This window comes from Camelina sativa, chromosome 10, assembly GCF_030686135.1.
Source record: "Camelina sativa cultivar CO46 ecotype springtype chromosome 10, ASM3068613v1".
Taxonomy (NCBI): Eukaryota; Viridiplantae; Streptophyta; class Magnoliopsida; order Brassicales; family Brassicaceae; genus Camelina; species Camelina sativa.
In genome coordinates, this window is record NC_141889.1 from 3,009,145 (window position 1) to 3,036,950 (window position 27,806).

At 36.9% G+C, this 27,806-nt stretch overlaps 7 protein-coding genes and 2 pseudogenes across 16 annotated transcripts; 8 read left to right on the forward strand and 1 right to left on the reverse strand.

Moving 5' to 3' along the window:
• Position 1: 1 nt before the first annotated feature.
• On the reverse strand, positions 2-2,233 carry LOC104716804 (phospho-2-dehydro-3-deoxyheptonate aldolase 2, chloroplastic). Its single transcript, XM_010434248.3, has 5 exons — positions 1,718-2,233; positions 1,343-1,620; positions 946-1,222; positions 595-840; positions 2-494 (listed from the first exon to the last, which is right to left on the reverse strand). Exons 1-5 carry the CDS (start codon positions 2,174-2,176, stop codon positions 228-230), a joined length of 1,527 nt encoding a protein of 508 aa, XP_010432550.1. The 5' UTR covers positions 2,177-2,233; the 3' UTR covers positions 2-227.
• An 80-nt stretch (positions 2,234-2,313) lies between these two features.
• LOC104716807 (putative protein phosphatase 2C 62) lies at positions 2,314-6,328 on the forward strand. 2 transcript variants are annotated; one of them, XM_010434251.3, is made up of 9 exons: positions 2,314-2,764; positions 3,028-4,313; positions 4,430-4,602; positions 4,757-4,823; positions 5,065-5,152; positions 5,251-5,417; positions 5,505-5,648; positions 5,759-5,887; positions 6,011-6,328. In XM_010434251.3, the coding sequence occupies exons 1-9, from the start codon at positions 2,530-2,532 to the stop codon at positions 6,176-6,178; spliced, it is 2,457 nt and encodes an 818-aa protein (XP_010432553.1). In that variant the 5' UTR covers positions 2,314-2,529; the 3' UTR covers positions 6,179-6,328. The 2 variants fall into 2 exon arrangements, 1 of the variants encoding a protein (XP_010432553.1); XR_015569231.1 differs by having other exon boundaries at positions 2,371-2,764; positions 5,075-5,152.
• A 64-nt stretch (positions 6,329-6,392) lies between these two features.
• Positions 6,393-8,268, forward strand: LOC104716806 (protein ROOT PRIMORDIUM DEFECTIVE 1 pseudogene; annotated as a pseudogene). 2 transcript variants are annotated; one of them, XR_015569233.1, is made up of 2 exons: positions 6,393-7,690; positions 7,792-8,268. The product of XR_015569233.1 is annotated as a protein ROOT PRIMORDIUM DEFECTIVE 1 pseudogene, transcript variant X2 (transcript). The 2 variants fall into 2 exon arrangements; XR_015569232.1 differs by having other exon boundaries at positions 6,406-7,690; positions 7,795-8,268.
• On the forward strand, positions 8,068-10,339 carry LOC104716808 (aspartic proteinase Asp1). Its single transcript, XM_087470631.1, has 8 exons — positions 8,068-8,467; positions 8,579-8,696; positions 8,790-9,013; positions 9,113-9,340; positions 9,432-9,573; positions 9,654-9,854; positions 9,949-10,021; positions 10,122-10,339. Exons 1-8 carry the CDS (start codon positions 8,295-8,297, stop codon positions 10,238-10,240), a joined length of 1,278 nt encoding a protein of 425 aa, XP_087326757.1. The 5' UTR covers positions 8,068-8,294; the 3' UTR covers positions 10,241-10,339.
• Positions 10,340-10,394: 55 nt separating this feature from the next.
• LOC104729910 (uncharacterized) lies at positions 10,395-13,480 on the forward strand. The gene is made up of 10 exons (XM_010434254.3): positions 10,395-11,014; positions 11,108-11,205; positions 11,296-11,341; positions 11,559-11,641; positions 11,738-11,802; positions 12,162-12,223; positions 12,516-12,575; positions 12,736-12,768; positions 13,135-13,200; positions 13,286-13,480. The coding sequence occupies exons 1-10, from the start codon at positions 10,556-10,558 to the stop codon at positions 13,331-13,333; spliced, it is 1,020 nt and encodes a 339-aa protein (XP_010432556.2). The 5' UTR covers positions 10,395-10,555; the 3' UTR covers positions 13,334-13,480.
• Positions 13,481-13,606: 126 nt separating this feature from the next.
• Positions 13,607-16,600, forward strand: LOC104716810 (histone deacetylase 14, chloroplastic). Of its 6 annotated transcripts, none has more exons than XM_087470625.1 (9): positions 13,607-13,794; positions 14,009-14,241; positions 14,350-14,424; positions 14,919-15,020; positions 15,178-15,249; positions 15,329-15,385; positions 15,491-15,742; positions 15,852-16,033; positions 16,128-16,600. In XM_087470625.1, exons 1-9 carry the CDS (start codon positions 13,755-13,757, stop codon positions 16,426-16,428), a joined length of 1,314 nt encoding a protein of 437 aa, XP_087326751.1. In that variant the 5' UTR covers positions 13,607-13,754; the 3' UTR covers positions 16,429-16,600. The 6 variants fall into 6 exon arrangements, with proteins under 6 accessions (XP_087326751.1, XP_087326752.1, XP_087326755.1 ...); XM_087470626.1 differs by having other exon boundaries at positions 13,680-13,794; positions 14,013-14,241; XM_087470629.1 differs by having other exon boundaries at positions 13,703-13,794; positions 15,163-15,249.
• A 2,256-nt stretch (positions 16,601-18,856) lies between these two features.
• On the forward strand, positions 18,857-19,500 carry LOC104716811 (uncharacterized). The gene is made up of 2 exons (XM_010434258.2): positions 18,857-19,127; positions 19,226-19,500. The coding sequence occupies exons 1-2, from the start codon at positions 18,969-18,971 to the stop codon at positions 19,358-19,360; spliced, it is 294 nt and encodes a 97-aa protein (XP_010432560.1). The 5' UTR covers positions 18,857-18,968; the 3' UTR covers positions 19,361-19,500.
• A 3,466-nt stretch (positions 19,501-22,966) lies between these two features.
• LOC104716812 (ABC transporter I family member 10) lies at positions 22,967-25,030 on the forward strand. The gene is given in 6 exon segments (XM_010434259.3): positions 22,967-23,392; positions 23,735-23,774; positions 23,777-23,820; positions 24,142-24,270; positions 24,361-24,483; positions 24,668-25,030. Coding segments are annotated over 6 exon segments (819 nt in total). The 5' UTR covers positions 22,967-23,122; the 3' UTR covers positions 24,881-25,030.
• A 947-nt stretch (positions 25,031-25,977) lies between these two features.
• Positions 25,978-27,115, forward strand: LOC104716813 (transcription factor MYB54-like; annotated as a pseudogene). The gene is made up of 2 exons (XR_015568157.1): positions 25,978-26,286; positions 26,396-27,115. The product of XR_015568157.1 is annotated as a transcription factor MYB54-like (transcript).
• Positions 27,116-27,806: the final 691 nt, after the last annotated feature.

Sequence of the window (27,806 nt, forward strand, 5' to 3'; positions counted from 1 at the left end):
ATTTTTTTCTTACAAACTGATTTAACGAGTTTATTAAGTCGAGACCACTCACGATATTTTAAACAAGTAAAGCGTAATAAAACAAACCATAGCCCCAAGATAAAACAAAGCATAGCCCCAAGTAAAGCGTAATAAAACAACTCGATTACTGAAAACTTAGCAACTTAGTATAGAGCCACTCTATACACACACATATCCCTGACTCGGACAAAGTATTGTCTTATCCTCTAGACTCCAATAGATGATAGGTGGTTTCCGGAACCGAGCCTTCTTTTTCGCAGACGCTCTGCAATGATGAACGCAAGCTCAAGAGACTGAGAAGCGTTGAGCCTTGGGTCACAGTGAGTGTGGTAACGCGAGCTTAGGTCGTTGTAAGTGATGGTGCGTGACCCTCCGACACATTCTGTCACGTTTTGTCCGGTCATTTCCAAATGAACCCCACCAGGGAAACTCCCTTCTTGATCATGCACGTCAAAGAACGCTCTCAGTTCCGCCTGAAACACACCATATAAATTCAATTCATTGTGGCAAATACATGAATTATCTACAAGATTATATCTAAAGTCAGAAGATGAAGTGAGTAGGAAATATTACCCTGATTGCATCGAAAGAACGAGTTTTTAGCCCACTTGGAGCCATGATTGTGTTTCCGTGCATTGGATCACTAACCCAAGTCACAATCTGACCAGCTCCACGTACTGCTCTGATCAAGTGAGGAAGCTTAACACGCATATTCTCAGCTCCCATTCTCACTATAACTGTAATCCTTCCAGGCTTGTTCTGAGGGTTTAGTATCTCTATCAGCTTAACCAGTTCACTAGGGACCATTTTATCACTCACCTACATCAAAGTACACCAATCACCATCTGACAATTTCTCATACAAAAATCCATTGTACTGAGGCAATTGATAATCCTAAAGAGCACAGTTCTAATGATCACGAACCTTGATTCCAAGAGGGTTAGCTATTCCCCTCAGAAACTCAACATGAGCACCATCAAGTTGGCGAGTTCGTTCTCCAACCCAAACCATGTGCGCAGAACAATCATAGTAAAGCCCGGATGTTGAATCTTCTCTAGTGAGCGCTTGCTCATAAGGCAACAGTAAGCACTCGTGGGATGTCCAAAACTCAGTAGTAGTCATGATTGGGTGAGCATTGGTAAGTCCAGCTGCACCCATGAATCCTAAAGCCTCATCAACTCTATTGGCCAATTCACGGTACCTGTTTTAGTCACAACAAGTAGTTGTAAGAAACTGTTTCTGACTTAAGAAAACCTCATCTCCAATTTGATTTAACATCATAACAAACAAGATTATACACAAAGAGAGAATGTTTACGAACCTGTCACCCTGTTCACTATGCTGGGTGAAATCAAGATTCCACTGGCTAACTCTCTGCATAGCTGCATAACCTCCAGTTGCAAATGCTCTCAATAGATTCAACGTAGCCACAGATTGAGTATACGCTCTAACCATCCTATGAGGATCAGGGATCCTCGATTTCTCATCAAAAGCATCACCGTTTATGTTATCACCTCTGTAACTCGGCAGCTTGACGCCATCTTTCTCCTCGAATGGATCTGATCTCGGCTTCGCAAACTGACCAGCCATTCTTCCCACCTAAAATATTTATGAAACCAACAAATTCATAAACTTTCCATAAACCAAACTCAAAACATATAGAAAAATTCGAGTCTTGAGCAAATAAAAAATCGACCTTGAAAACTGGCAACTGGCCACCGAACATGAGAACAACACCCATCTGAAGAAGAACCCTAAAGGTATCTCTAATGTTATTAGCGTTGAACTCCTTGAAACTCTCAGCACAATCACCACCTTGGAGCATAAAGGCCTGACCCATAGCCGCTAGTCCAAGCTTCTCCTCCAGTTTCCTCGCCTCACCAGCGAATACTATAGGAGGAAAAGACGAAAGCGTCTGTATAACCGATTCGAGATCCTTCTGATCTGGATACTCCGGCAATTGCAAAGCTTTCATCGATTTCCAACTGTCTAGACTCCATTTAGCCGAGGCAGAGGCTGATTGGTTGCTAGATTTCTTGGGGTCAGTCGAATGAACCGCGAAAACAGGGGAGAAAGAGATCGGACGGCGAGGAGCGTGTCGGTAAGGTAAGAACGACTTCGTCGTGAGAGGAGAAGACGCGTTTAGAGTCACCATCTCTGAACGAAACGACTTGCTGTGGGATTTGATTGACGACTGGTTCGGCCACAGGATAGAACAGAGCCAAAATAAAAGAGATGACTTTTATAGGCAAATTATTAAAAACAAACAATAGCCACATGTATGTGTGAATCGAACGAACACATCTGATTGAAACAGAGGGTTACCACCGGTTTTAACGTTACCCAATTATCATCTACAAGTGCTCTCCATCGTCTAAAACCACCTGTGACACTGTTTTAACGTTACCCAATTATCATCTACAAGTGCTCTCCATCGTCTAAAACCACCTGTGACACTGTTGTTGTTGTTGTTGTTGTTGTTACAGACAGACTTCAATGTTTTAAGTTATGGCCGATCACTTGATATTTTCTCTCCAAGCTCCTACTTTTCTGATTTTTCCTTCTTCTCTTCACCGTCCATGGGGTTTCTTCCGGAGACTTCCCGGTGGAGTTAAGTTCTCCGTTACGGAGTTCCGATTGTCCTCTCAACTACAGTTGGCTAAGTCCGTTTCACATTCACAGTCTTCAGCTTCCTCTTCTTCTCCATGCCCACCGGAGAAGTTCGATCTCCTGTCCAGCACTCGTAAGTCTTCGTGTCTTCTTTTGTTTTCCCTTCCTCCCTGAAACTAGTCTAGTCTCTTCGGCAAAGTTTTGTGCTTTACTTTTCTATCCTAACTTTTGAAGTGTCTGAAACCTCAATTACGAGATTATGACAAGTTTTACTTCGAATTTGAATATCAAACATAAGATCTTGCTTAGTTTTAAAATGTCTGATGATTGCTTCCGGTGCTAAGAATAAAAAAAGTTATGTACTTTGAAATCTGAGCTATGCTTTTGGATCTGCAGAGCTTAAGGATGGAAGTTATGTCTTCCGGTTTGGGGATGCAAGTGAAATTGAGAAATATCTAGAGGCTGAAGAAAAAGCGAGATGCGTAGAAGAAGTAGAGAAGAAGCAACATGCGAATATAGCAGAAGAAGCCAGTGAAGTTTCAAGGAAACAAGGGGTAAAAGATCTTGATCCTGTTCCTGTATTGAAGGAAAAATCTGATGCGAAGAAGAAACTGGTCAGTTCTAATATCGAAACAAATTCTGAGAAAGAGGAAAGTGCTGCTCCTTCCAACCTTAGTAGCAATGTCATCAAAATTAAGGATCGTAAAAGGGTTCGTGCTCCTACTAAGAAGAAAAAAGAAACTTTAACTTCGGTGAATGTATCACGGAGCCAAGAAGATAAAGTTGAAGCCAAACTTGCTAATGTATCCAATCTGAGCTCCATAGCTATTCCTACTAGCTCTACTGAAGAAAATGCAGTTGTTTCTGAGGAATCTGAGCCAGTTAATGAGAATGAAATCAAGGTGGAGTCATATAATGTGGAGCCTCTTTCTTCTAAAGTCATGGAGAATGTTTCAGTTAATAAAATAGGAGACCCTGAGACAAATGGTTATCAACAAATCACTGAGAATCGTATGGAGGTTCAAACAAGACCGAGATCATCTACTTCACAACATGGCTCACAGACCCATGGTATTGAGGAAGTTGTGACTGTATCCACCATCGAAATTGATGACAATTTGGCTGTGAGGGAAAAGCCTATGAAAACTATTGAAGCTGAGGAGAATCTTGTAGTTGAACCAACAGCTACAGCTGCTGTGTTTCCTGATGAACTCATATCAGCTCCAGAAGCAACACCTTGCAGCGTTGATGAGATCGCTCAAAAGCCTGTAATGGATACGTCTGAGGAAAACCCTATGAAAAATTTTGAAGCTGAAGAGAACATTTTAGTTGAACCTGGCTCACAGTCCCAAAATTTGGAGGAAGTTGCGCCTGTATCCACCATTGAAATTGATGAAAATTTGGCTGTGAGGGAAAATCCTGTGAAAGAAATTGAAGCTGAGGAGAATCTTGTAGTTGAACCAACAGCTCCAGCTGCTATGTTTCCTGATGAAGTCACTTCAACTTCAGAAGCAACACATTGTAGCGTTGATGAGATCGCTCAAAAGCCTGTAATTGATACGTCTGAGGAAAGCCCTATGAAAACTTTTGAACCTGAGGAGAATATTTTAGTTGAACCAGAAGCAACACATCCTAGCGTTGATGAGATCGCTGAAAACCCTGCAGTTGATACGTCTGAGATGGTGAGTCCTTACGCTAAACCATTAAGTAGTTTTAACAGTGTAGGGGGAGGAGACATCAGAGAGTGTTGTTGAACAGAATATAGTGCCACCACTCTAATTACTTATCATATATGAAGGAAAATGATGGAGAAAATGTGGCTTCAATCATAGAAGATGAAATAACTGTGAAGGGCGAAATAATTGATAATGGGAGCATATCTAAAACCGCCGATGAAACAGAAGGCGAAGATCTCCAAGTTCCTGCACCTGAAACGGCCACTCTTGAACCAATTGAAGTGACTTCTGACAGGTTAGTAAGTCATATATTTTACTCTTGTGTTAAACAAACTGGACTATTGTCTTGCATAGATACAGCTACATGTATCTATGTATATTTTTATACCGGGCTAGGAATCATACTGCATGCTTGTATTGTTTTGGTTGGATGTTTGACATCTAAACAGGGAAGAACTTGTGTCCAAAGAATTTTACTTGGACTCTGGTTTGGCTTCACTCCAAAGGCCCTATAAGGTACCTGTGATCCTTTTCTTTTTAGTATACTAAAAGTAGGGAGATTTGTTGAAATGCTGAGTTATTAACACTCCATTATATAGTATACTACAAGGGATATCTCAAGATCTTTCATATCTTAATCACATTCTCATTTCCCGCCACCTCAAAAACGTCATTTCTAACATTCTGACAATTTTTGAAATTTTAAGTCCTTATCTCTATGTTATGTGGATAATAATTTAGAAATAATGATGTCCAGGCTTTGGCAGGTCGGGAAGATGCTTATTTTACCATTCACCACAACTGGATAGGTATTGCTGATGGAGTCTCTGAGTGGTCATTTGAAGGTACATTAAAGTATTTTTCACATAGCTTTCCAAAGTTTTGCAGAAACTCACTCACGTGTATTATTTTCTTGTCGAATATATGTTTGGTTCATATTCAGGAATCAATAAGGGAATGTATTCTCAAGAACTCATGAGCAACTGTCAGAAGATTATTTCGGATGAAACTGCTAAAATGACTGACCCAGTTCAAGTTCTTCATACAAGTGTCAATGAGACTAAGTCCTCTGGATCATCGACAGCCTTAATTGCTCATCTTGACAATAATGTGAGACTTGGTCCCTAACAATATATGTTACATTGGAAATCCTTTTGAGATAGAGTCAGTCTGTGATCATGTAAAATTATTTTGTAGGAACTCCACATTGCCAATATCGGAGATACAGGATTCATGGTTATTAGGGACGGCACAGTATTGCAGAAGTCGTCTCCAATGTTTCATCATTTTTGTTTTCCCTTACATATTACGCAAGGCTGTGATGTCCTAAACCTTGCAGAGGTACGATGCTTTTACTACTTAAGCAATGAAATCTTTACAGTCTTGAGACTTGAATGGTTCATGTAAACCAGAATATGTGCTCTTGCTTTACGCAATGTCGCAATGTGCAGGTTTACAATGTGAAACTGGATGAGGGCGATGTTGTCATCGCAGCAACTGATGGACTCTTTGACAATTTGTACGAGAAAGAAATAGTTTCAATAGTTTGCGGGTCACTGGAGCAGAGTTTGGAACCTCAGGTGCTCAATGTCTTGAATTCTTACTCTATTTTGGTTGGCCTAGTAGTTTTGGGTCTTATTATCAAATTGGTTTTGAGAAACCTATCTATTCGTACATCAATGTTGGTGGATTTTTATTAACAGGAAATAGCAGAGTTAGTGGCTGCAAAGGCACAAGAGGTGGGAGGATCAGAAACAGAGAGAACACCGTTTGCAGACGCAGCTAAAGAAGAAGGATATGATGGACACAAAGGTGGTAAACTTGATGCTGTTACTGTCATCGTTTCATTCGTCAAAACTGTCTCCACTTAAATATACATCTTCGTCTGTGACTGTAAAATGTAAATAATGGAGAGAGAGATACACAGACAACATCATTCTAGTAGTGTTTCCAATATTTATTGAAACGATGTAAAATCTAAACCAATCATGTGAGCCGGATCAGTCTAGGATCCGACCCGATATCCAGTTTCCGACCCAAACCTAGTAAACAGAGTGATGCTGAACCCTGACTCGAGCCACTCAGACCAGAAAAAAGGATGAAGCTTTTTCTGAGGAATGCTTCTTCAATAACCTTAAACCCCAAGAGCAAACTAGCGAGTACGATTCTTCCTTCAATCCTGGTTAAAAACTTTTCTCAATCCACCACCATTCCCAAGAAACAGGATCGAGTTCGTGACCATGGCTACGACAATTACATGGAAGTCGAGAAAAAGATCCGTAAAGTCATCAAATTTCACAGCTTGATCCTCTCACAACCAAACAACACCATCGCAATCTCTCTCCTAGACACGCTAGCTCGTCGTCTAGGTCTCGGGTTCAAGCAACACGAGCCAGGCGCTTTCCTCCTCAAATTCCCACACGTTTTCGAGATATACGAGCACCCAGTTCAAAGAATCCTCTACTGTCGATTAACCCGAAAGGCTTTGGATCAAATCCGCGACGAGCACGAAGCTCTTCTCTCCCAAATACCCGACGCCGTGACCCGGTTGAGGAAACTCGTGATGATGTCGAATACGGGTCGGATCCGTCTTGAGCATGTCAGGATCGCTCGGGCTGAGTTCGGTCTCCCTGAAGATTTCGAGTACTCTGTGGTTCTGAAACATCCACAGTTCTTTAGGCTCATTGATGCTGAAGAGACTCGAGATAAGTACATTGAGATTGTGGAGAAAGATCCTAGTTTATCGATTTGTGCAATTGAGAGAGTTAGAGAGATTGAGTATAGAACTAAAGGTATTGATGCAGAGGATGTTAGATTCTCCTTCGTTGTGAATTTTCCTCCTGGTTTCAAGATTGGAAAGTATTTTCGAATTGCTGTTTGGAAATGGCAGAGACTTCCTTATTGGTCACCTTATGAGGATATATCGGGTTACGATTTGAGATCGATGGAAGCTCAGAACAGATTAGAGAAGAGAGCTGTTGCTTGTATCCATGAGTTGCTGTCTTTGACTGTGGAGAAGAAGATCACGCTTGAGAGAATTGCTCATTTTAGGAATGTTATGAATTTGCCTAAGAAGTTGAAAGAGTTTCTTCTGCAGCATCAGGGGATATTCTACATATCGACTCGTGGGAATTACGGGAAGCTTCATACGGTGTTTCTAAGAGAGGCCTATAAGAGAGGGGAATTGGTTGATCCAAATGATGTGTATTTAGCTAGGAGGAGATTAGCTGAGCTTGTTTTGATGAGTCCTAGAAAGGCTAAGGTTGATGCTGAGTTGGTTAGCTACAGAAACGGATTGGATGATGAAGATGATATCGAATGAACATACGAGTTTCTTGACTCTTGTTTTATCTACAGCTCTCATTCTCTGGGCATTTACTACTGTAAGATCTTTATTTAACTATAGCTTTCCTCTGGATGGGTTGATAGCCAAATGAAAATGTTGTTGAGCTTTGAAATTTATCATTTTCTTTTCTTCTAATAGCAGATTTGGACTGATGATGATGAATTGATGGTTGTGAAAAGATGCTTCTTCACTGATTGTGAAGCTCACTCATTGTTCTGTGACAATTTGAATCGAAGAAGAAAGATGCCAACAAGATTGCTTACTTCAGCTGCAAGATATACTTTGGCTCTACTCTTTCTCATCAGCATTATTCCTTATCTCGATTCTTGATTTTGGCAAGATACTGGTTCTGGAATATTTTTTGCCTCAAGTCCCCTGTGGTTTAAGCCAAGAATCCTTATTACCTGTCTACTTGTTGCAAACCAAATAAAAAAAAAAGGTTTCTTTGCTGATGCAAGTACCCCCCCCCCCCCCCCCCCCCCCATAAGCATCAACAAAAAGACAATTCTTTTGTAATAAATATCTTCAACCCGTAAATGTCTTGGCCTTTGTCGTTTTCCATTTTCATCATCACCATCACGTGATTGGCTAATACAATTAACTACTTTTCTATTTTATTATTTCGCCACAATCCGTGAAAGATGGAGAAAATGAATGTCCGTTTTATGATTGTGTTGATGGTTATGTCTTTGGTTCTGGGTTTTTCGTCGGCAGTTGATTTCAGATGGAGGAAAACAGCTGGATTCTCTGATAGATTTACCAGAGCTGTCTCTTCAGTAGTGTTCCCTGTTCATGGCAACGTTTATCCTCTTGGGTATATATATCTATATATATATTTCCAAACTCTTTCACAAAATTATTGCTTGCCTTTCTCAGTAATGCTCTAAATTTTGTTTTTTTTGTCCTATACTTTAATTTGGAACAGATATTACAATGTTACTATCCACATAGGACAACCACCACGACCTTATTATCTTGATCTTGATACTGGTAGTGATCTCACTTGGCTACAATGTGATGCTCCTTGTGTTCGTTGCTTGGAGGTAAGATAATAATTTTCATCTTCAATTCTTTATTTCTCTAGATCCATTGTCATAGTTTCATCTAGCGAATTCACAAACCGTTTCTGATCTCAGGCGCCTCATCCACTATACCAGCCTAGTGGCGATCTTACTCCTTGCAATGATCCACTGTGTAAGGCGTTGCACTTGAATGGTAACCAGAGATGTGAGGCTCCAGAGCAATGTGACTATGAGGTTGAGTATGCTGATGGAGGATCTTCTCTCGGTGTTCTTGTTAGAGATGTCTTCTCTTTGAACTATACAAAGGGTCTTCGGCTCACTCCCCGTCTTGCTCTAGGGTATATATCTATTTCTACATTCTTGGACCGACAATATTCAAATTGATTTAAGCAATTGTAGTTCCTAGCGAGTCCTTAATAGAGTTTTGCGTGCAACAGATGCGGATACGATCAAATCCCAGGGGCTTCGAGTCATCATCCTCTAGATGGAGTACTGGGACTTGGTAGGGGGAAAGTAAGCATTCTGTCACAGCTTCATAGCCAAGGTTATGTCAAGAATGTTATTGGTCATTGCCTAAGCAGTTTAGGCGGAGGAATCCTCTTTTTTGGCAACGATCTTTATGATTCTTCAAGAGTCTCTTGGACACCAATGTCGCGTGAATACTCGTAATTATATAGCTCTTGTCTTATTTTTTATCGTTTACGCCATCACTCTCTTGTCTCTTTTTGCTATAATATTTCAACTTTTTTTTCTCAGAAAACACTACTCTCCTGCAATGGGAGGGGAACTTCTATTCGGGGGAAGAACAACGGGACTGAAGAATCTATTAACAGTCTTTGACAGTGGAAGTTCTTACACATACTTCAATTCTAAGGCGTACCAAGCCGTAACATATTTGGTAAGGAACTTGCTGTAACCTTGGAAGATAAAGAGCGAAGAGACCAATTTTTCATCAAGTCTTGTTGTTATTTTTCGTAGCTAAAGAGAGAACTAAGCGGAAAACCGTTGAAAGAAGCACGTGATGATCACACGCTGCCTCTATGCTGGCAAGGAAGAAGACCGTTCATGAACATTGAAGAAGTCAAGAAGTATTTCAAGCCTCTAGCTCTTAGCTTCAAAACAAGCTGGAGATCCAAATCTCTATTTGAGATACCCCCAGAAGCTTATCTAATAATTTCTGTAAGCAATTTCTCTATCCTGTTTCCCATCCGTTTATCCACGATCTTGTGTTTTTTGTACAATGCTAAAACAAAGATTTATTAAAACGTTGCAGATGAAAGGGAATGTATGCTTGGGAATCTTGAATGGCACAGAAATTGGTCTACAGAACTTAAACCTCATCGGTGGTACGTACAGTCTTTAACACTACCATTGGCAATTTCCGGATCTTGAGGTTTCGAGTATAATAGACATATTAATTCCCTTTTACTCTTTTTGAATCGACAGATATATCAATGCAAGATCAGATGATAATCTACGATAACGAGAAACAATCAATCGGATGGATCCCAGCGGATTGCGATGAACTTGCTTCACTAAAAGCTGCTCAAGTATTTGAATATTGAGACATGTTTTACATAGTTGTAATTAGACTATGCTGATATATGCTCCGAGTCTGAGAACCTTGTTCTTTCACTATTGGTTTAACTGGTCGGTTCACATCTTATGATTTATTACAAAGTGACTTGAAATAAAAATAAAAATAAAAATAAAATAAAAATATGATTTTTGGTAATTACACTCTGTTTGATGCCTTACTTGAAAAAATCACAACTTTACGGTCAAAACTTACCACACATATCTCCGGCCGGCGAATTCACTTAGCTCACACTCTCTGAAGCAGCACCCAAGAGAAAGGTTCTCTCTTTCTTCTCTCTTCGATGGCTTTCTCATACTCGTTAACTTCTCCTTCACCAAATTCGACTCTCTCATGTTCCAATATCCATCAATTTCTCAACCCGTCTTCGTCGTTTCCCGTCTCGTTATCTGTCTCATCTCCGAAGAGCACCCGCCATCTTCGTCTCGTTATCATCTCCGCGGTGAATCCGCAAACGGGACAGCCGACGAAGAAGGCCTCAACGGGTACCGGTGGTGGCAATAGTAATAGTAGTACGAACAAGAAACGTAAGAAAAAGGGGAAAACTGCGAAACCTGTGGACGATTGGGAATTGAGAGATGCGGATGGTCTTGACGAAGACGATGATTCTGATTATTCTTCTTCTTCGAGGTCTCTAGCAACGTTTAACTCTCCTCCTACCATACCTAAACCACCTGCTGGGTTTGTGATTGATGAAACTGGTAGGGTTCTTATGGCCTCTAAGAAGCGAATCGCCACTGTGGTAAGTCAATAGTTTCACTTTGGTTTTGGACTTGGATAAGTATTTGGTGTTTGGGGGAAAGGAGAATCTAAAAAGGTTTTTGTTTTGAGACAGATTGATCCAACAAACAGTAGCCCTTTGGATTGTGTGATAAGAAGAGTATTTACTAGTAGTAAAGGAGAGGATTGTATGCTTCTTTGCCCTGTTGATACGTGAGTAATTGCTGTTTTTTCTATCTTTCTCTTATCAATTTAGCAACTTCTTCTTTACTGTTTGATTGACTCATTCGTTCCTTGTTTCAGGCCAGTTCAGATTTTGAAGAGCACAAATATTGATGGATGGTCAGCTGTAAGTTCTCTCTCTCCTCCATGAATCTTTCTCTCATTCGTTGCTTCAGGACTGCACATAGCCTAGTGTAGAGAAGCCTTTTGGGATGCATAAACACTATGCTTTTGTGAACTTTGATATTGATTCCACAATTCACCCTCTCTAGAATAGTCATTTTCTAGAAAATTGCTTATATTGGGGACCTTTGTATGCTAACCTGAATGGTTCTCTCTTTTAGGTCAGCGATGAAGAGGTTGAATCTCTTCTTCCTGCTGCTGCTTATGCTCTTGCAAAGATCCATATGCATCTAGTACACAGCGGGTATGACTGTGCCCTGTTTCAAGCATGACATTTTTAATATCCTAATGTCTCTTTGTGTCTGAAACAGTTTAATGGGTTATTATCACTATAAATCAGGTTCTGTTACACTGCAAGGGGAGGCTTTTGCTACACGGAAGATAATGTCTTCGATTTTCGCACAGGCAAACACCCTTTTTCTTCTAATATTTAATTTACACATGAAGAAAATTCTTCTGATTAATATTCTGGCGTCTCCTCTATATGAGCTCGCTATATGATTTTGGCTTCGTTAGTATACGGTGGATATAGGATACCAGGCTTTGTATTCATGTATCAAATATCAAAACGATGGTCACGTGAACTTGCATTTTAGTACATGTATGTTATTATCTGCATTCTTCCTCTGATGTTTTGTTCTCTCGAACTACTTCATTCTAACCATGAGATGATATTACGGGTCTGCTCATATACTAAATCTTTAAAGTTTCTGTGTCGTACTTTTTTCATATTATTAATTGTGTCGAGCAACAACTGTTTGCAGATGATGGCCAAGATGTTGAAGGCTTGCCAACTGAAGGGATTGAAATTACGTGTTTCCATCTGGTATACCCTTTCTTTTGGCCTTTTGCATATTGATATGTTTTGAGGTGCCTTTTAGAGTATTCTGTACATCTTTTGGAGATATCACTGATATAGCATATTGTGAAACACTCAAAGATGACATTCAATTTCTCAAAGTGTCTCTGAACCAAGTTTATATTTAGTGCTCCATTGTGGGTCCAAAGTTGACCGTTACACTCTGATTGTGCTATATATAGTTTGAATTCTCTAGAACATGAAACTAAGAGGTATGATGTACCCCTTTTTCGTTATCTTAATATAAATTATGATTCAGGATGGATCACACTATATGGTCTACACACCTTCAGATCCACTTCTCTTTGTTGCTGCTAAGGTAAGCTTGTTATTTTTGGTTGTTTATTGGTCAAAGTTATGACAAGCTATAGCTGAAGTGATCTAAATTTATGTTGTTATGTTCATAGAAAAAAGATATGTAATCGTTTGGAACTAAATGTAGAAAAACAGAGTGATAAATGGCAATTTCATCTATGCAGGATCAAGATGGGCTGCTGCAAATTGCTGATGATGTAAGTGAACCTCCATTGTGTACTTTTATCATATGCAACTTGGTTACCCATACCGGGTCTTTTGGGTTAATGAAAAGGTTTTATGCAAAAGCTGAAACCAGACGTTGACCAATCTGTGAATTCAGGAAACTAGAAACTGTTAGAATTGAATTAAGTAGTTATGTGGTATGCCATGACCAATATACAAAGTTATATTAATGATGTTCACTAGACAAATATAGAGTGAAGAGAAAGAGAACTTAGTGCTTGAATATTTTTGGTTCTCCGGATTTAGAAGAGGGAATTTCTTGTAAACCTAACAACAATGTTTTTGTGTAATCTTCAATATGAAGTAAGCTTACCATTCTATGCCAATGGGGTTTGCAGGAGCTCTTAGACGATCCAGCTGTGATCAGCGGCATAGACGAGGAAACCGAATTCAATGCCTTGGTGGTACGTAGAGAATAGAAACAAACATTAATAAATTTGAGGTTGTTTTGTTAAAGTGATGTTGAATGTGGTTATTGATGTTTGGCAGGAGGAAGAGGCGGCTCTCCTTGAATCACTTCTTGGGGAAAGAATTTAAAAGCTTTCATAGGGACTACTTAGCTTTCTTTTGTGTTACATAGTTGCTCCCCCTGTGTAATTTTTCAGTTCTCTTTACCATTTTGTGTTTTTTTTTATTATAAAAACTGATTTTGCCTTCATAATGGAATTTGATAATTGGGTTCAATCGTTTGTATGATCCATTACCTAAATCCAAAATAGAAGTCCAAATGACCAAGTGATCCTCGCAGCACCGGGATTAGAACTTCCAACATCACTGCTAATATATCAAATGAGTCTTTCTATTTTTAACATACCAAACATGTGTGTGTGTACTCGCTCTTGTGGAAGTAGGACCGTACAAAACCTATCCACTTAAGAAAATTAAATAGCTTTTGGTTTTCTTTTTAGTACTTTTGTGGTTGACTTCAGTAACCTCTGAGCTTGAGGGGTTCTCAGTCATGTCCATGGCGCTAATCGTCCGACCTCACTTTGTTCCTGGTAAAGTCTCTTCTTTCTTTGTTTGATGCCATCAAAATTTGTCCTTTTTTTTTGTAATCCATTAGATAGTTCTCAGAAGTAAGGGTTTATGAGAATTTTAGTTTTGTCTGCTCCTCTTTAAAAAAAAAAAAAATGGTCGTGAATGGTTTTACTTTACATTACTGTCAAAACATGTTCTCACTATTTTCTTTATATAATTGGAATTTTCATGAAGGAAGTGCTGAAATTTCGGGGAGTAGAAGAAGCATACGCAAGAAGAATCATCATTGGATTGGTTTCGATTTGGGAAATGGACTGAGTTCAGGGAGAAAACATCTTATGAAACCCAATACAGCTTTTATTTGTTGCTCATTTGGTACAGACAAGGATCCTCTCTTACCTTCTATCCAGCATTTAACCGATGCTCGTCTCATTTATAGTGTATCTGCAGCATTGGGTCATAACAAGGTTCTGACTTACAGTATTTGGTTGTTTTTGTCCCTCTTAAATCTCTTTTGCATAACAAGGTTTTGACGTCTAAGATTTGGTTGTTTTTTTCCCTCTCAATTCTCACAGAAATCACATCCAGAATGCAGTGCAAGAGTTCCTGCCATTGTTAATGCTCTTGAGAAGAATGAGCTCACTCCTAAGGCATGAAACAATCCATCTCTATCTTTTTCATGTGACATTCCATCTACTTTACGCACATATAGCTATGGAAGTTTCGTTAACCGTAATTTACAATATTGAGTCGATTCTTCAGAAAGTGGAGACCAAAATATCTCTCTGAACCATAATGCTTGTGGATAATTTTGTAGGATTGATCTTGCACTTGTCTGGTGAATTAGATTTGATATGATCAGCAGTCGTAAAGAATTGCACATATTCTCATATGAATTAAATGCTAAATATTTCCCAGTGGATTCTTTCCGAAAAATGTTAGATAGATGTAGTTGGTATGTTTTTGTTGTATGCACCAATCAGTGTCTTAGAGCCTCATTTTTCCATTGTTCGTCTCTTTTCTTCTTTTTGTTGGATACTTTGCTTTTTGTATGATGAAGATCTCTGTCACTCTTTTACCGAAAATGATCTCGGATCTATCAATGAGTGCTCATATGTGAATCCTTTTTCCTTGTGTATTTCAGTTCCGCGGCTCACAGATTCTTGAACTCGCAAATTTCAAGACTGCAAGTATAGAAGATATTGCAAATGTTCACGACAGGGCTTATGTCTTTGGCCTAGAGAAGGTTATTTGCTTTCCTCATTATTACTAGCTTTTTTACTGCACAACTTTTTATTACATAAGTAACCAATACATGACATATAACATAGCAATGTAAGTAGGATTGCAGATAAGAAATGTATGAGTTTATATTGACCATAACAAAGGCATTCTTAGTTTAGGCAATGGATGAGGCTTCAGATTCGGGACTAATTTTCATCGAAGGCTCTGGACCAACATATGCCACTTCTACGGTAACTGCTCTGTTCTCATCGGTTTACATCTCTAATGACACCATCTTTTCTGCTTAAAATCTCTTCCCCTCTGTGCCAGACATTCCAAGATTCACTTATCGCAGCAGGAGCCGGAATGGCTTTAGTTGATTCAGTGGTGATGTCTCGTTTCACCATGTTAGTCTTTTTTTTTATTGCTTCAGTTTCATTATGTTGGAACTGGTTATAGATTTCTTGGTAACTTTAGGAGTATTTGTTTCAGATCGCAGCATCCAGAAACAGCTCAGATCCTCCCACTGGTTTTGCATTGATAAGACCTCCAGGACACCACGCTGTACCAAAAGGTCCAATGGGGTTCTGCGTTTTTGGAAATGTGGCAATCTCAGCTCGTCACGCCCAACTCGCACATGGTCTGAAACGCGTCTTCATAATTGACTTTGATGTTCACCACGGGAATGGCACAAATGATGCATTTACTGAGGACCCTGATATATTCTTTTTGCCAACTCATCAGGTAAGCCTCTCTGACATTATTGCATAACATGTCTTTTTAGATCATCGATTGAATGACACAAAAATATGAGTAGATTGACACAAGTCATTTTATATTCTGAAAAATTCAGGATGGAAGCTATCCTGGAACAGGAAAAGTCAGTGACATAGGCAAAGGAAAAGGTGAAGGCACCACTCTAAATTTACCTCTACCTGGAGGGTCAGGTGATATTGCGATGAGAACTGCTTTTGAAGAAATCATAGTTCCATGTGTTCAACGGTTCAAGCCAGATCTCATTCTTGTCTCTGCTGGGTTAGTGAGTGTAAAACGTTTTTTTGTTTCTCTTTGAATTGTATCATCATCATTACTTACCAACTCCTCTGTTTCATTGCTTTATCTGCTTAAGGTATGATGCTCATGTCCTGGATCCACTAGCAAATTTACAGTTCACGACAGGAACATACTACTCACTGGCGAAAGATATAAAGCGGTTGGCGAAAGAAGTGTGCGGAGGACGTTGTGTGTTTTTCTTGGAAGGAGGATACAATCTTGAGTCACTTTCATCATCTGTGACAGACTCGTTTCGAGCATTGCTTGGAGAAGAAAGCTTGGCATCAGAGTTTGATAACCCAGCCTATTTGTATGAAGAACCAATGAGAAAGGTGCGAGATGCAATTGAGAGAGCCAAAAGTATCCATCGCTTATAAGGAAGATTAGCTTGTGAGGTTCTCCATGTTGCCTAGTATCAAACTGGATGGACTTATCTTTTCTTTTGTAAAGCTGTTGGGTCTATAAAGACTAACAATATATGGAAATGTAGAGTTTATATGCTTAACAGTTAACACTAAAACCAAATAAAAAGCATGACACTCTCCTCTATTCTCTTCATTCCCACCGTTCAATAACAAAAACGGTCAATTTATTGCCCCCTTTTTTCTCTAATTACAAAACATCTCCATAGGGATTATTGTAGAAAATGCTATTTTGTAACCTTAAGTCTTATGAATTTATTATTTTCTTGATGATTCTGTGGATTTGCCATTTTTGGCTACTTAAAATGATGTTTTGTCCTTGTAAATCTACGTATCTATGGATCTGGTTTTTGTCTAAACAATTTATTAATTTTTATCACCTTTTTATATTTTACTACATGACGAATAATATTGTCACTCTATAATTTTGACTTTAAAATCGTATTTATGAAATTCTAATACAAATAAATTCTAACAATACTAAATATAAAATATTATAAAATAATTATAAAACAATAATCAATTGTAAATACTAAGGGAACATGCAAACTAAGGAAAACGGTATACGAGACAAACCAATATCATTATTACATAGATTAACTAAGAATAAATTTGGATATTTATTTCAATATTCACTATAAGGATTGTATTTATTCAATTTTTAAAATTCACTAATATTCTTATTATTTTAGAGATACATGAAAAACTTATGTGCTTTTAATCTATATATTTTGAAAAAACTATACATATATTTTAACAAAACATATAATTTGGTGAAGAAAAAAAAAACATTGTTGAATGTAATTGATGTAGAAGAAAAAATTGTATATTTGCATCACTAAAAATGGCAAATTTAAAATATCAAAATCAAAATAGTAACCTCTAAACATCCATTGATGTGTGGTTTGCTAGATTAGTCACTTTTAAACCAATTGCAAAGAAAATAATTAACAATAATAGGCTCACATTTCAACGGTTGACATCTACATTTCTTACAACTTGTTTAAAACTAACTGATTTGAAAATTTACTAAAGTAAACTATCAAATTTCCAAACAAATTAAATATATCTTACCACAATTAAATTATCCTCCAAAATCATACATAAATTTAGTATAGTCGGATGTTTGTTAACAATAAATTATCCACTTTTCTCATATGCATAATTTTCTTCCTTCAAATATTCATATGATATTTGTTGCATAATTTACAATAATCCATGTTGAGCATAATCAAACTAGAAGATACGATTTTGTATTTTTTGTTAGGCATAAACTTATATGATTGTGTTATCTTTGTACAATTATTTTATCTACCATTAGTTTAACAAATGATTTTTGAAGGGAGATGTCTTGGAAGTTGGAAGACTTAAAATTATTTTTATCTACACAAAATAAATTTAACAAGCCTTAGTTGTATTTTTCCGTGAATAAGTTTTATAGTAATGAAATTCTCATTACAACTGTCAATTTGAAGCTTTACTAACGCTTGGAGTGGATTGCAGCCTGTTATTTTTATACTTATCACAGCTTCCAATCTCATGTTCAAATCATCTAGGGAACTCATGCTAACATTCTTCAGAAACAGACCAACCAATCGTGGAATCTCATCGATTCCTACTACAGTTGAAATTTGCATCCTTAATTACTGAAACATGACAATCATTAATGACAAATCAACGTATGTTAAAAATATTATGGTGATGTGGTTTTGTCTAACCTAAGTAAACGACTAGAACATAATGATCGTACTAGTAAAAGTTAGTAAACTTTTTGGTTAAATTATTATAGCTAGACCATTTTTCATCGTTTTAAACTTAATCATGTAAAAATATCATTTAAAATATATATATATATATATATATATATATCATTTTAATTTGTAAACATTATTGATTACGGTTAAGTTATGTGAATAGAAATATGATTCTGAGTATGATTATATAATATAATCGGGAGGTAGATATTTCTAGACACATTCACACCTAATCATGTCTTTGTAAATGACATAAACAAAACTTCCACGTACTTATTCTTTTGTCGTTATAAAAAGAAAAAGAAACGAAAATATCTCAACCCGCCGACCAACTCCAACAAAATAAATATAATTTATGATAGAAATTAACAATCGTGGAAAGAACCGAAGAAGTAAAAGAAGTCTCTCGTTACGTTATCTTCATGCAAATCGAATTCTTTTGACTCGTATACAAACCAATCCGCCACGTGCGTCGTCACCACCATCCTTCACGCGCCACGTGTTCCCAATCCACCGCCGTGATCCGCCCCACCACGCCACGTTACGTGAATCAGCATCTTCTTCTCTCTCTTTCTTACGTCCCCACATCGGACTTACAAAAACATGAGATATTTTTAAAAAGATTCATATGTACGCCCTGAACAAATCCACTCTTTTCTTCTATATATAATCAGATCAATCAAAGACTCAGAGAGATTCATCAAAAACTTGTTTTGTTTGTCTTCAAGCTAAATTCGAGAGATGGAAGTAAGCAAGAGAATGAATATATTAGAGAGGAGGCCTTCCATAGAGACAGAGCCCATGACGTTGCATCTCGATCAAATAGAAAATGCTCGAGAAGAAGCTATGTTTGTGATGAAAACGAAAACAATGGAGGAAGCTATGGATATCTTCACAAAGGTATTAATTATTTACTTGATTAATTCTCTAAGTTTCTTCAATTTCTCGTTTCTTTGTAACGTTATCTAATGGATGATATGTGGGGGAAAAAAAAACAGGAGACGCATGAGGGTTTAAGAGCTAGTGGAGAGAGAGGACGATGCATAAATTTGAAGGATGAAGATGATGATGAAGACGAAAGAATGACGTTTATGAGTCCTCATGGTTGGGACATTGCTACCGCTCCTTTCTAATTTCTTAACTCTTTTTTTTGTCTCTTTGTTTTTCACTTTCCGCTACTACTCCTTTAATCGCTTTTGTACATCCTTACGCATATATAGATGTTGTAGAAGGAAAAATCTTTATCAGTACGATCGAAATTTTTTTTACGAAATATCATCTTTAAATATCATTAAAACCTAGCTAGGATATATCAATAGTAATAATCAAAACCAGATAACTCTAAATTCAGCCAACCATGCATGGGAAACCAAAACATCCTATACGTATTAGTCGTAGAGTTTAAATATACATAGATAACTGTCAAAAAAAAGCCAAGGAAAATATCACGAAGACAAATAGACTATATTCTCAAAACAGAGAAGCAATTATCACGGGTTTGTCATGGGAGAGGAGGACTAATCATGTAGCTGCACCTCTGGCTCAATGTTTTGTAGAATACAGCCATGCACGTTACCTTTGTTTGTGGACATAAGCCATCGGGCGAAATCGTGAATCACTGCGTGCATTGTAACCCTCTCATCATCATCAAGACCGTCTTCTAAAAGACAAATGTCTTTCAAGCCTTGGACCAACACAAGGCCCTCGGTTTGGCAACCCTCGCAATCTTCTATGATTCCTTTTGACACCATAAGGCACACAAGCTCTTTGACCTCGATTACGCAACTCATGGGATACGAAGCACATAATAAAAAGCATGGTTTCATATTTTTGTCTTGCAAACAATCATATGTCAACTTTAGAGAAGCATATATGATTTCACGAGTAAACTTGATCGCACGGTCTGCCCTTTTTAGGTTTTGCAAAGCAAACTCCCAGTAGACGGCAGGGAATCTCGATGGTCCTAGTAGTTTCCCCACAGCAGTGATGGCAAAAGGATAACCTTGAAGTTTGTTACAAACTTGCCTTGCAATGGGTGCGATAGTGGCTGACGTAGCATTGTCTCCAACCACGGAGCAAAAATACTTCCAAGCATCATAAAAGCGTAGGAAGTCAAGTTTTAGGGTTTGATCAACTAGCAGCTTCCGGCACACACCGCGGTCCTAGTGGTGATAAGAATCTTCACTCTCACCCCATTGTCTCCTTGATAATTTCTCCATGGAATACCGAAACGATCTAGATCGATGGAACTCTGGGCGTCATCGAGAATGAAGAGACACGTTTTAAATTTCAGCAACTTGCGGAAGATTAAACCAGCTATTACAGCGTCGGGTGCATCCTCTGCGTAAAAAAGGGTCAACCTACGAGCGATTTGGTGTAGTTGCCTTCTGAAGTCAAACTTTTTACAACATTCAACCCAAATCACTAAATCAAACTATAGAGCACAAGTTGGATTCTCAATGTTGGTGTGCAAAGTGCTTGCAATGACCGTTTTTCCAGAACCTTCCAAGCCCCACAGAGCAACCCTATTAACCGCATCGTCCTCTAGCATGGCTGTAATTTTGGTTACAAAACCCCCCCAAATAACTCTCATGATCTGCCGTAGGACCACAAGTTGATTGCACAGGAACACTAACCCACGCCATGTTATTCATGATGTGAGCCTCGGCCTCCTCGTCCTATACCAATTTAGTTTCTTATCAATATCAAAAACTTCAGTGATATACAATATTTTGAGGGGAAAAGGTCCAAACTTACCAGATCGGACCATCCTTGTCTCCTCGAATCTTCATTTCGGCTTTTCTGTGGTGGGGAAAAACACAACCACCTCAACATCTCCATGCTTCGAAATCCCTAAGTCTTTACAGCGCGATCTTTTATCAGTTTTCCTCTACTACCCCCTTTAATCTTTCTTATAAATATTTGAATATTTAAGCGTATAATATGTAGATGTGTTAAATATCTCAAGTCATCATCAGTACTGTTAGAAAATATTTTTCGATAAAACATACATCATCTTAAGTATATCTAGAAGCGTAATTTATATTTGATCCTAGTCAAATATTTTTGATGCGAAAACTTTTTTTTTTTTTTGATCTCATGGGCTTAGGGCTTAATTTGAGTTACAAACCAACAATATGATATCAAAGTCTTGAATCTATATTAACATTTTTTAAGTATATTTTGTGTTATGCTTTTAAGTTTTGTTTATTTAAAAAGTTATTTACAACATTAACTCCTAAAAATTTTTCATAATTAACATTATTCCAGATTTTGTTTCCTAAATATTTTACATTTTCCATTCTAACTAAAAAATAACATTAATCAATATGGAAATGAAAACTATCATACATTTAACCACACATTCTGTTGTTGTGTTTTGAAAATATTTGAATCATTCCCAAACAAAAAAAAAACAATTTGATTTCCATTTTGTTTTCTAAAATCTGTGAGATTTGATTCTTAACCTAAGAAAAACTTCGATTGATATTTATTTAAATATCATAATTAACATATATAAACTTAATAAAAAATTTAATTATTATGAATATGTAAAATTAAAAAGTCTAAAATACTATATAATGTGGTTATATAGTAAGATGAGTTATAAAGAGGACATGTTGGAATTAATAAAATATTATTAAATTTGTGTTAACACGGGTTAAATCCTCACTTAATTATTTATCAATACTACTAATATTAGAATATTTGACATAAAATCAAATTGATTTAACTAATATTGTATAAAATAATTAAATCATTAGGAAAAATATGACTTAATCACAGCGTATAAATTATTGATTATATATTTAGATCCCTTAGTTTTTATTATAATAATTAAAAATCAAAATAGAATATCAAACACTAAACAAAACAAACTAAATATAACAAACAAATGGTCATAAAGTGTGTTACGGGTTAAAAACAATATAAATATTTAGCCGTACAACAATCGGAAAATTTATTTATTATTCTATTTACAAAAAATCCAATATTTAACAAATAGATACAATATAAAATATAAATTATAATAAAAATTATATGCCTACGATGTACCGCGGGTTAAAATCTAATCTTAATACGATATCTCAATCTAAAACCAAAATCGATACAGTGGCATCATTAGTAAAACAAGGTCTAATTAATTATGTTCTTTTGCTGTCACTTATCCACCACTCGTAGTATATTTTAACCACACAACAAAATAAATAGTTTCGATAAATTTGAGAAGAAAAACATAATTAAAGGGTGGAGCCAAGTCAACAAGATCGGCAGAAGAATCAGCTTCCAATTTTTAGAAAACATAATTCTTACTAAAATTTAATTTTTTTTTTGCGATTTTTCTTTTTGTTATATAAATGATTATTATGGTTGAACTTTTTGTGCGTCAAATCCCAATATTGATGTTTCGAAATAAAATTCATGATTATGTAATTTTGAAATCTAAACGTCTAGCTTCAATTACCGTAATCATAATTTCCACCATTTTGATGCAAAAATTATGATTTACTTGACACTTATTATTATGCGTCATAATTTTTTTTAAGCTATGATATTTTTGAAAAAATATCGGAACTTAACAAATTAATGTTTTTTTTTTTAATTGGCAGAATTGAAAAATCGTTTAACTTACTTTCTCAAGAAAAAAAATAATATAATTCTAGGCAAAAGTTAGACCGTATCAAAACCAAACCAAACCAAACCGAAATATATCGAACCGAAAACCAGATTAGCTGGGATTGAACAAGGCGAGAGAGCGTTCTCTACGCGAACCAGAAGAAGAAGAAGAAGAAGAAGAAAGCTGTAATTTTTATGGTGTTGCGAGGAAGAAGAAGAAGAAGAAAGCTGAAATTGCAAGTAACGAAAGGCGAATTCTTGAAAAATCCTTCAGAGAAATGAGTGGTCACTGTTTATTTGCAGCCTCTCCTCCTCGTCTCTTGCCTCTTCGCTCAATATCATCGACTGTTTCTTCTTCTTCTTCCGGTAGTTACAGAATCAAATTCTCCGATGATGCCGCCGTTGAGTGTCGGAATCTATGTTTCTCCGCTAGTACAAGACAAGGGATCTCTGTTCCTATTCTCCGAGATTGCTCCTTTCGAATTCCTTGTGGACAGTTGTGGATGATTCTTGGTCCTAATGGCTGTGGGAAATCTACTCTTTTGAAGGTATTTCTCCTTTCTCTCTCCCTCATCTCTTCCTACATCTCTTCTTTTCCTTGAATCATTGCATTTGCAGAGCAAAGGACTCAAGCTTTTTGTTAATGAACTCTCACTGTTCTTAAGTCTTCTTTGATCTTGTGTAGACTAGGTTGCTATATGTTACTCTTGTTACTCTCAGTGGGTTTAGCGATTATACTTTAAAGAGTCCTCTATATCATCATACAGTGTAGCATGAAACTCAGGGAGAAGTCAAATCTGTGGATGTTGGTTGTATGTGTAGCTAAGACTGATTTTAAACAAATGCCAGATACAGTGTTTAATCTTCATGAACTGCTTGGAACTCTACAGATTTTAGCCGGTGTAGTGAATCCGACCAGCGGTACTGTCTTTGTGAGAAGCCGAAGAATTTTGTATTTCAGAATCCCGATCATCAGGTTAGTTTTGTTGCTCTTGCAATGTGACTACTGTTTCGTTTAGATGGTAAACGATCATACTTTTATCTCCATCTTTGATTTGTATTTTTGTTTTATGGTTGAGTTGCCTTGTGGTTAAACTTCTTTTTTCCTTATTACATATAGCCTTCATCCAAACCTTTAATTTGTTTGATAAGAAAGCAATGTTTCTAGTTTTGTTAATAAACGTTGTATAAGAATCAATTTGTTGCCACTGCTGAGGCAGATTAGTTAGTAACAACTGGATTTGCTTGATAATGACGCTCATTCTGGCCACATTTGAAACCTTCTTTTTCATCTCAGGTAGTTATGCCTACAGTAGAAGCTGATGTGGCATTCGGTCTTGGCAAGTATCATGACATGGAGCAGGAAGAAGTTAAGTCTAGAGTGATTAAAGCTTTGGATGCAGTTGGTATGCGTGATTATATGCAGGTCGGCTTATGCAAATTTCATAACTGTAAGATATCTCTATGTGTGCTAGTTCCATTTAAGAAATATTTTTTATTCTGGTATTGTTTCCAGAGACCGATTCAAACTCTCAGTGGTGGTCAGAAACAAAGAGTTGCCATTGCTGGTGCTTTAGCTGAATCTTGCAAAGTGCTATTGTTGGATGAACTCACAACTTTCCTAGATGAGTCTGACCAGGTAAGACAAAATGCTTGTTAAAAACACTAGTAATATTGTTAGACTACCCTTCTGTAATTAGAATATTATAACATCAGCTAATTTGATCTTGTTGTATGGTAGACATTGGAAGTGAGTAACTTGTGTTGAGCTTCTCTGAATCGATGTGTATTGTTTTCTCGGGTTTTTTTGTTCTGTTCTGCAGATGGGTGTGATCAAAGCTGTGAAAGATCTGATAAATGCAAAGAAAGGAGATGTGACGGCATTATGGGTGACACATCGGTTAGAGGAGCTCGAGTATGCGGATGGAGCTGTGTATATGGAGAACGGGAGAGTGATCAGGCATGGTGATGCAGCCACCATCTCAGATTTCATTAAGTCCAAACAATCGTTGTACATTGATCAAATTGGTTCATAACTTCTTCTGTTACAGAATTTTTCTTTCTTAATCGAGAAAATGTGAAAGCATATATAGAGGCAATGAAAGAAGTCGAGATTTGCTAAGAATTTTGTAAACTATTGTGATCATAAGTTCTGTTATAGTTAAAGGCTCAATTTTGAATCTTCATTGAATCTGAATCTTCATTGAATCTTCATTGATTCTCAGGTTAGAGCGAAGACGATATGTTTAGACGTGAGTTGAAGAATACTAGTAAACTCTGTTTTCCGAAGGGAAAATAAAGAAAGTCCTCTATATTATGTGTGCCCCCTATTTTGACTATACTTCGTCAAAGTGAAATACGCACAACAAAATATGTCTTTAATCATGCTCCAAACCGGATGATATTAAAATAACACCATCTATGATCATGTTTTATCAGCCGCACCGATCAGTGTAACAGAAATATTATATTATGCTTATTTGCTTTAACTTGTAGAGGTATAGTAACATGTCTATTTACAGCAACCAAAGGTGATGGCTGCTATAAATATGTATGTCTATGTTTGTATATATACATATTCAACACTTGTCCTTTGTTTATTTTATAATCGATGTACATCTACTTGCATCTTCGAACAATTAGGTGGATGCATTGGAAAATAATAAGAATGATCGTCAAAATAAGTTGGTTGCAAACTAATGTAGCTAGTATGGATGTTTGAGTTCAGAATAATCAACATCACTAGCTTTTCTTGAAAACGGTTAATATCTTACCTCGTAAGATGCATATACATCGCGAAGTCTGTCTATAATATGTATTTAGAAGTTGCTTACCGGAGTTATATCTGACTATTCTCTACCCAAAAAAAAAAGAAAAAAAAAAAGAGAGAGAGAATAGTCTGATATATAAGCATGTATAGAGAACGTACATAAGTACGTAATTAGGCTCATGTTGGTAGTACGTACAAATCTATAGTGTAAGAACTAGTAAAACGAAGTAAATTTGGTATTTTAAAAGAGTTTTTGTTTGGATGAGTATAATAATTATATTACACATAAAAGATGAGGGTGTCTTGTAAAAGAAATAAAAGTGACTTATCATCCATAACCCTAGAGAAGAGAAGAGAAACCAAGACCAACCCTCTCTTTTTTATTCCTTTTTTTTCTTCTTCTTTGTATTATTTTTCATCCTTTTTATCATTTCACCTTAGACTATTTTATCTTATACCTCTTATCTTCAACAATTGCTTGGTTTGATATAGTGGAGATGAAGATAGCATCCATGGAAATTTCTAGAGGAAGCAACAGTTTTGACAATAAGAAGCCGAGTTGCCAGAGAGGTCACTGGAGACCTGTTGAAGACGACAATCTCCGGCAACTCGTCGAACAATATGGTCCCAAGAACTGGAATTTTATTGCTCAACATCTCTATGGAAGATCAGGTAATAATATATTCATATTTTGATATATTCCTCATATATACTTATATATATGTATCGTTTGTAGTAGATCTATGTGTTTTATATATAACTGAGTGATATGGATTCATAGGGAAAAGCTGTAGATTGAGATGGTACAACCAACTTGATCCAAACATCACCAAGAAACCTTTCACCGAGGAAGAAGAAGAGAGACTTCTTAAAGCTCATCGGATCCAGGGTAATCGTTGGCGTCCATAGCTCGACAGTTCCCTGGGAGGACCGACAACTCCGTCAAAAACCATTTTCATGTCATCATGGCTAGACGCAAACGCGAAAACTTATCTTCCACGGCTACTTCTACGTTCAGCCAAACTTGGCGTAATGTTTTGAGCCCTAGTTCTAGTGTTACAAGGCTTAATAGATCCCAGTTTGGGCTATGGAGGTGTCAAAAGGATAAGAGACGCGGTCTCTGGCCTTGCTCTTTTGTTCCAGCCCCTGGAAATGATCAATTTGGATCTTCAATCAGTCTCTAATGTTCGCCACGAAGTTTTTCTTGAGAGGAGAACGTCGAAAGAGTTGGTGGAGCATCACAATCACACATTTCACGAAGCAACACCAGATAATAACAAGACTTCAGGTGAAGATGGACCATCTATGGAAAATGATGTTGGGAAGAACAATGTTACTTTCATTGATTTTCTTGGTGTCGGATTAACTTCTTAGGTTGTTATATCACACCTTAGTGATTTTAAGGTTTATATCATTAGGGGTTAGCTATCATTTTCAGCCTTTTGCTTCCTTAAAGTCTCATGCTGATCTTCTATCAATTACAACTCTCGTTTTTCATCCATTCAAATCTATATCATATACTTAATTAGGTGTATATATGATAGATGTGTGTTTTTATATTGCATGGTTTGCTGTTTTTATACAGAATCATATAACAAATATGTATAGGCATAATGTAACAAATAGGTATATGGGCGATATATAGGGTGTAAATTACATACATGGGACTAATTAGCAAATCGCTATTATTGTATTGGAAGTGGTGAAACTTGAATTGTGTATCAGAATGCATATGTTATATAATATGAAATTTTTAGTGCGTTAGTTACATTAGACCGTCACAACACAAATAATAATAATTTGTTGTTTTTATTTTTTTTTATTAGACATGCTACACAAACATTTGCATGGTGTTGGGGAAAAGGATAAATCAATTTCTTGTCTGCTATTGTTTTACGGACGTGCTAAAAAACCAATTTATATATAGATATTCGCTGCGGTCATCTAGTTTTGTCGACTGCTAAATTAGTATAATAATATGTAGCCTATACAATTAGCATAAAAATATGGAAGTGACTACAAGAAAATAAGCCTTTTCCGATAGAAGAATTTATAGCAACTCCCTCGCAAATAGGCAAAAAACGATGGAATTGCGAGAAACACACTTCTCTCGCAAATCGCTTCTCGCAAATTGGTTAACGTCGCAAATCCCTCGCAAATTTTGCGAGGAAAAAATTGCCATCGCAAAATCA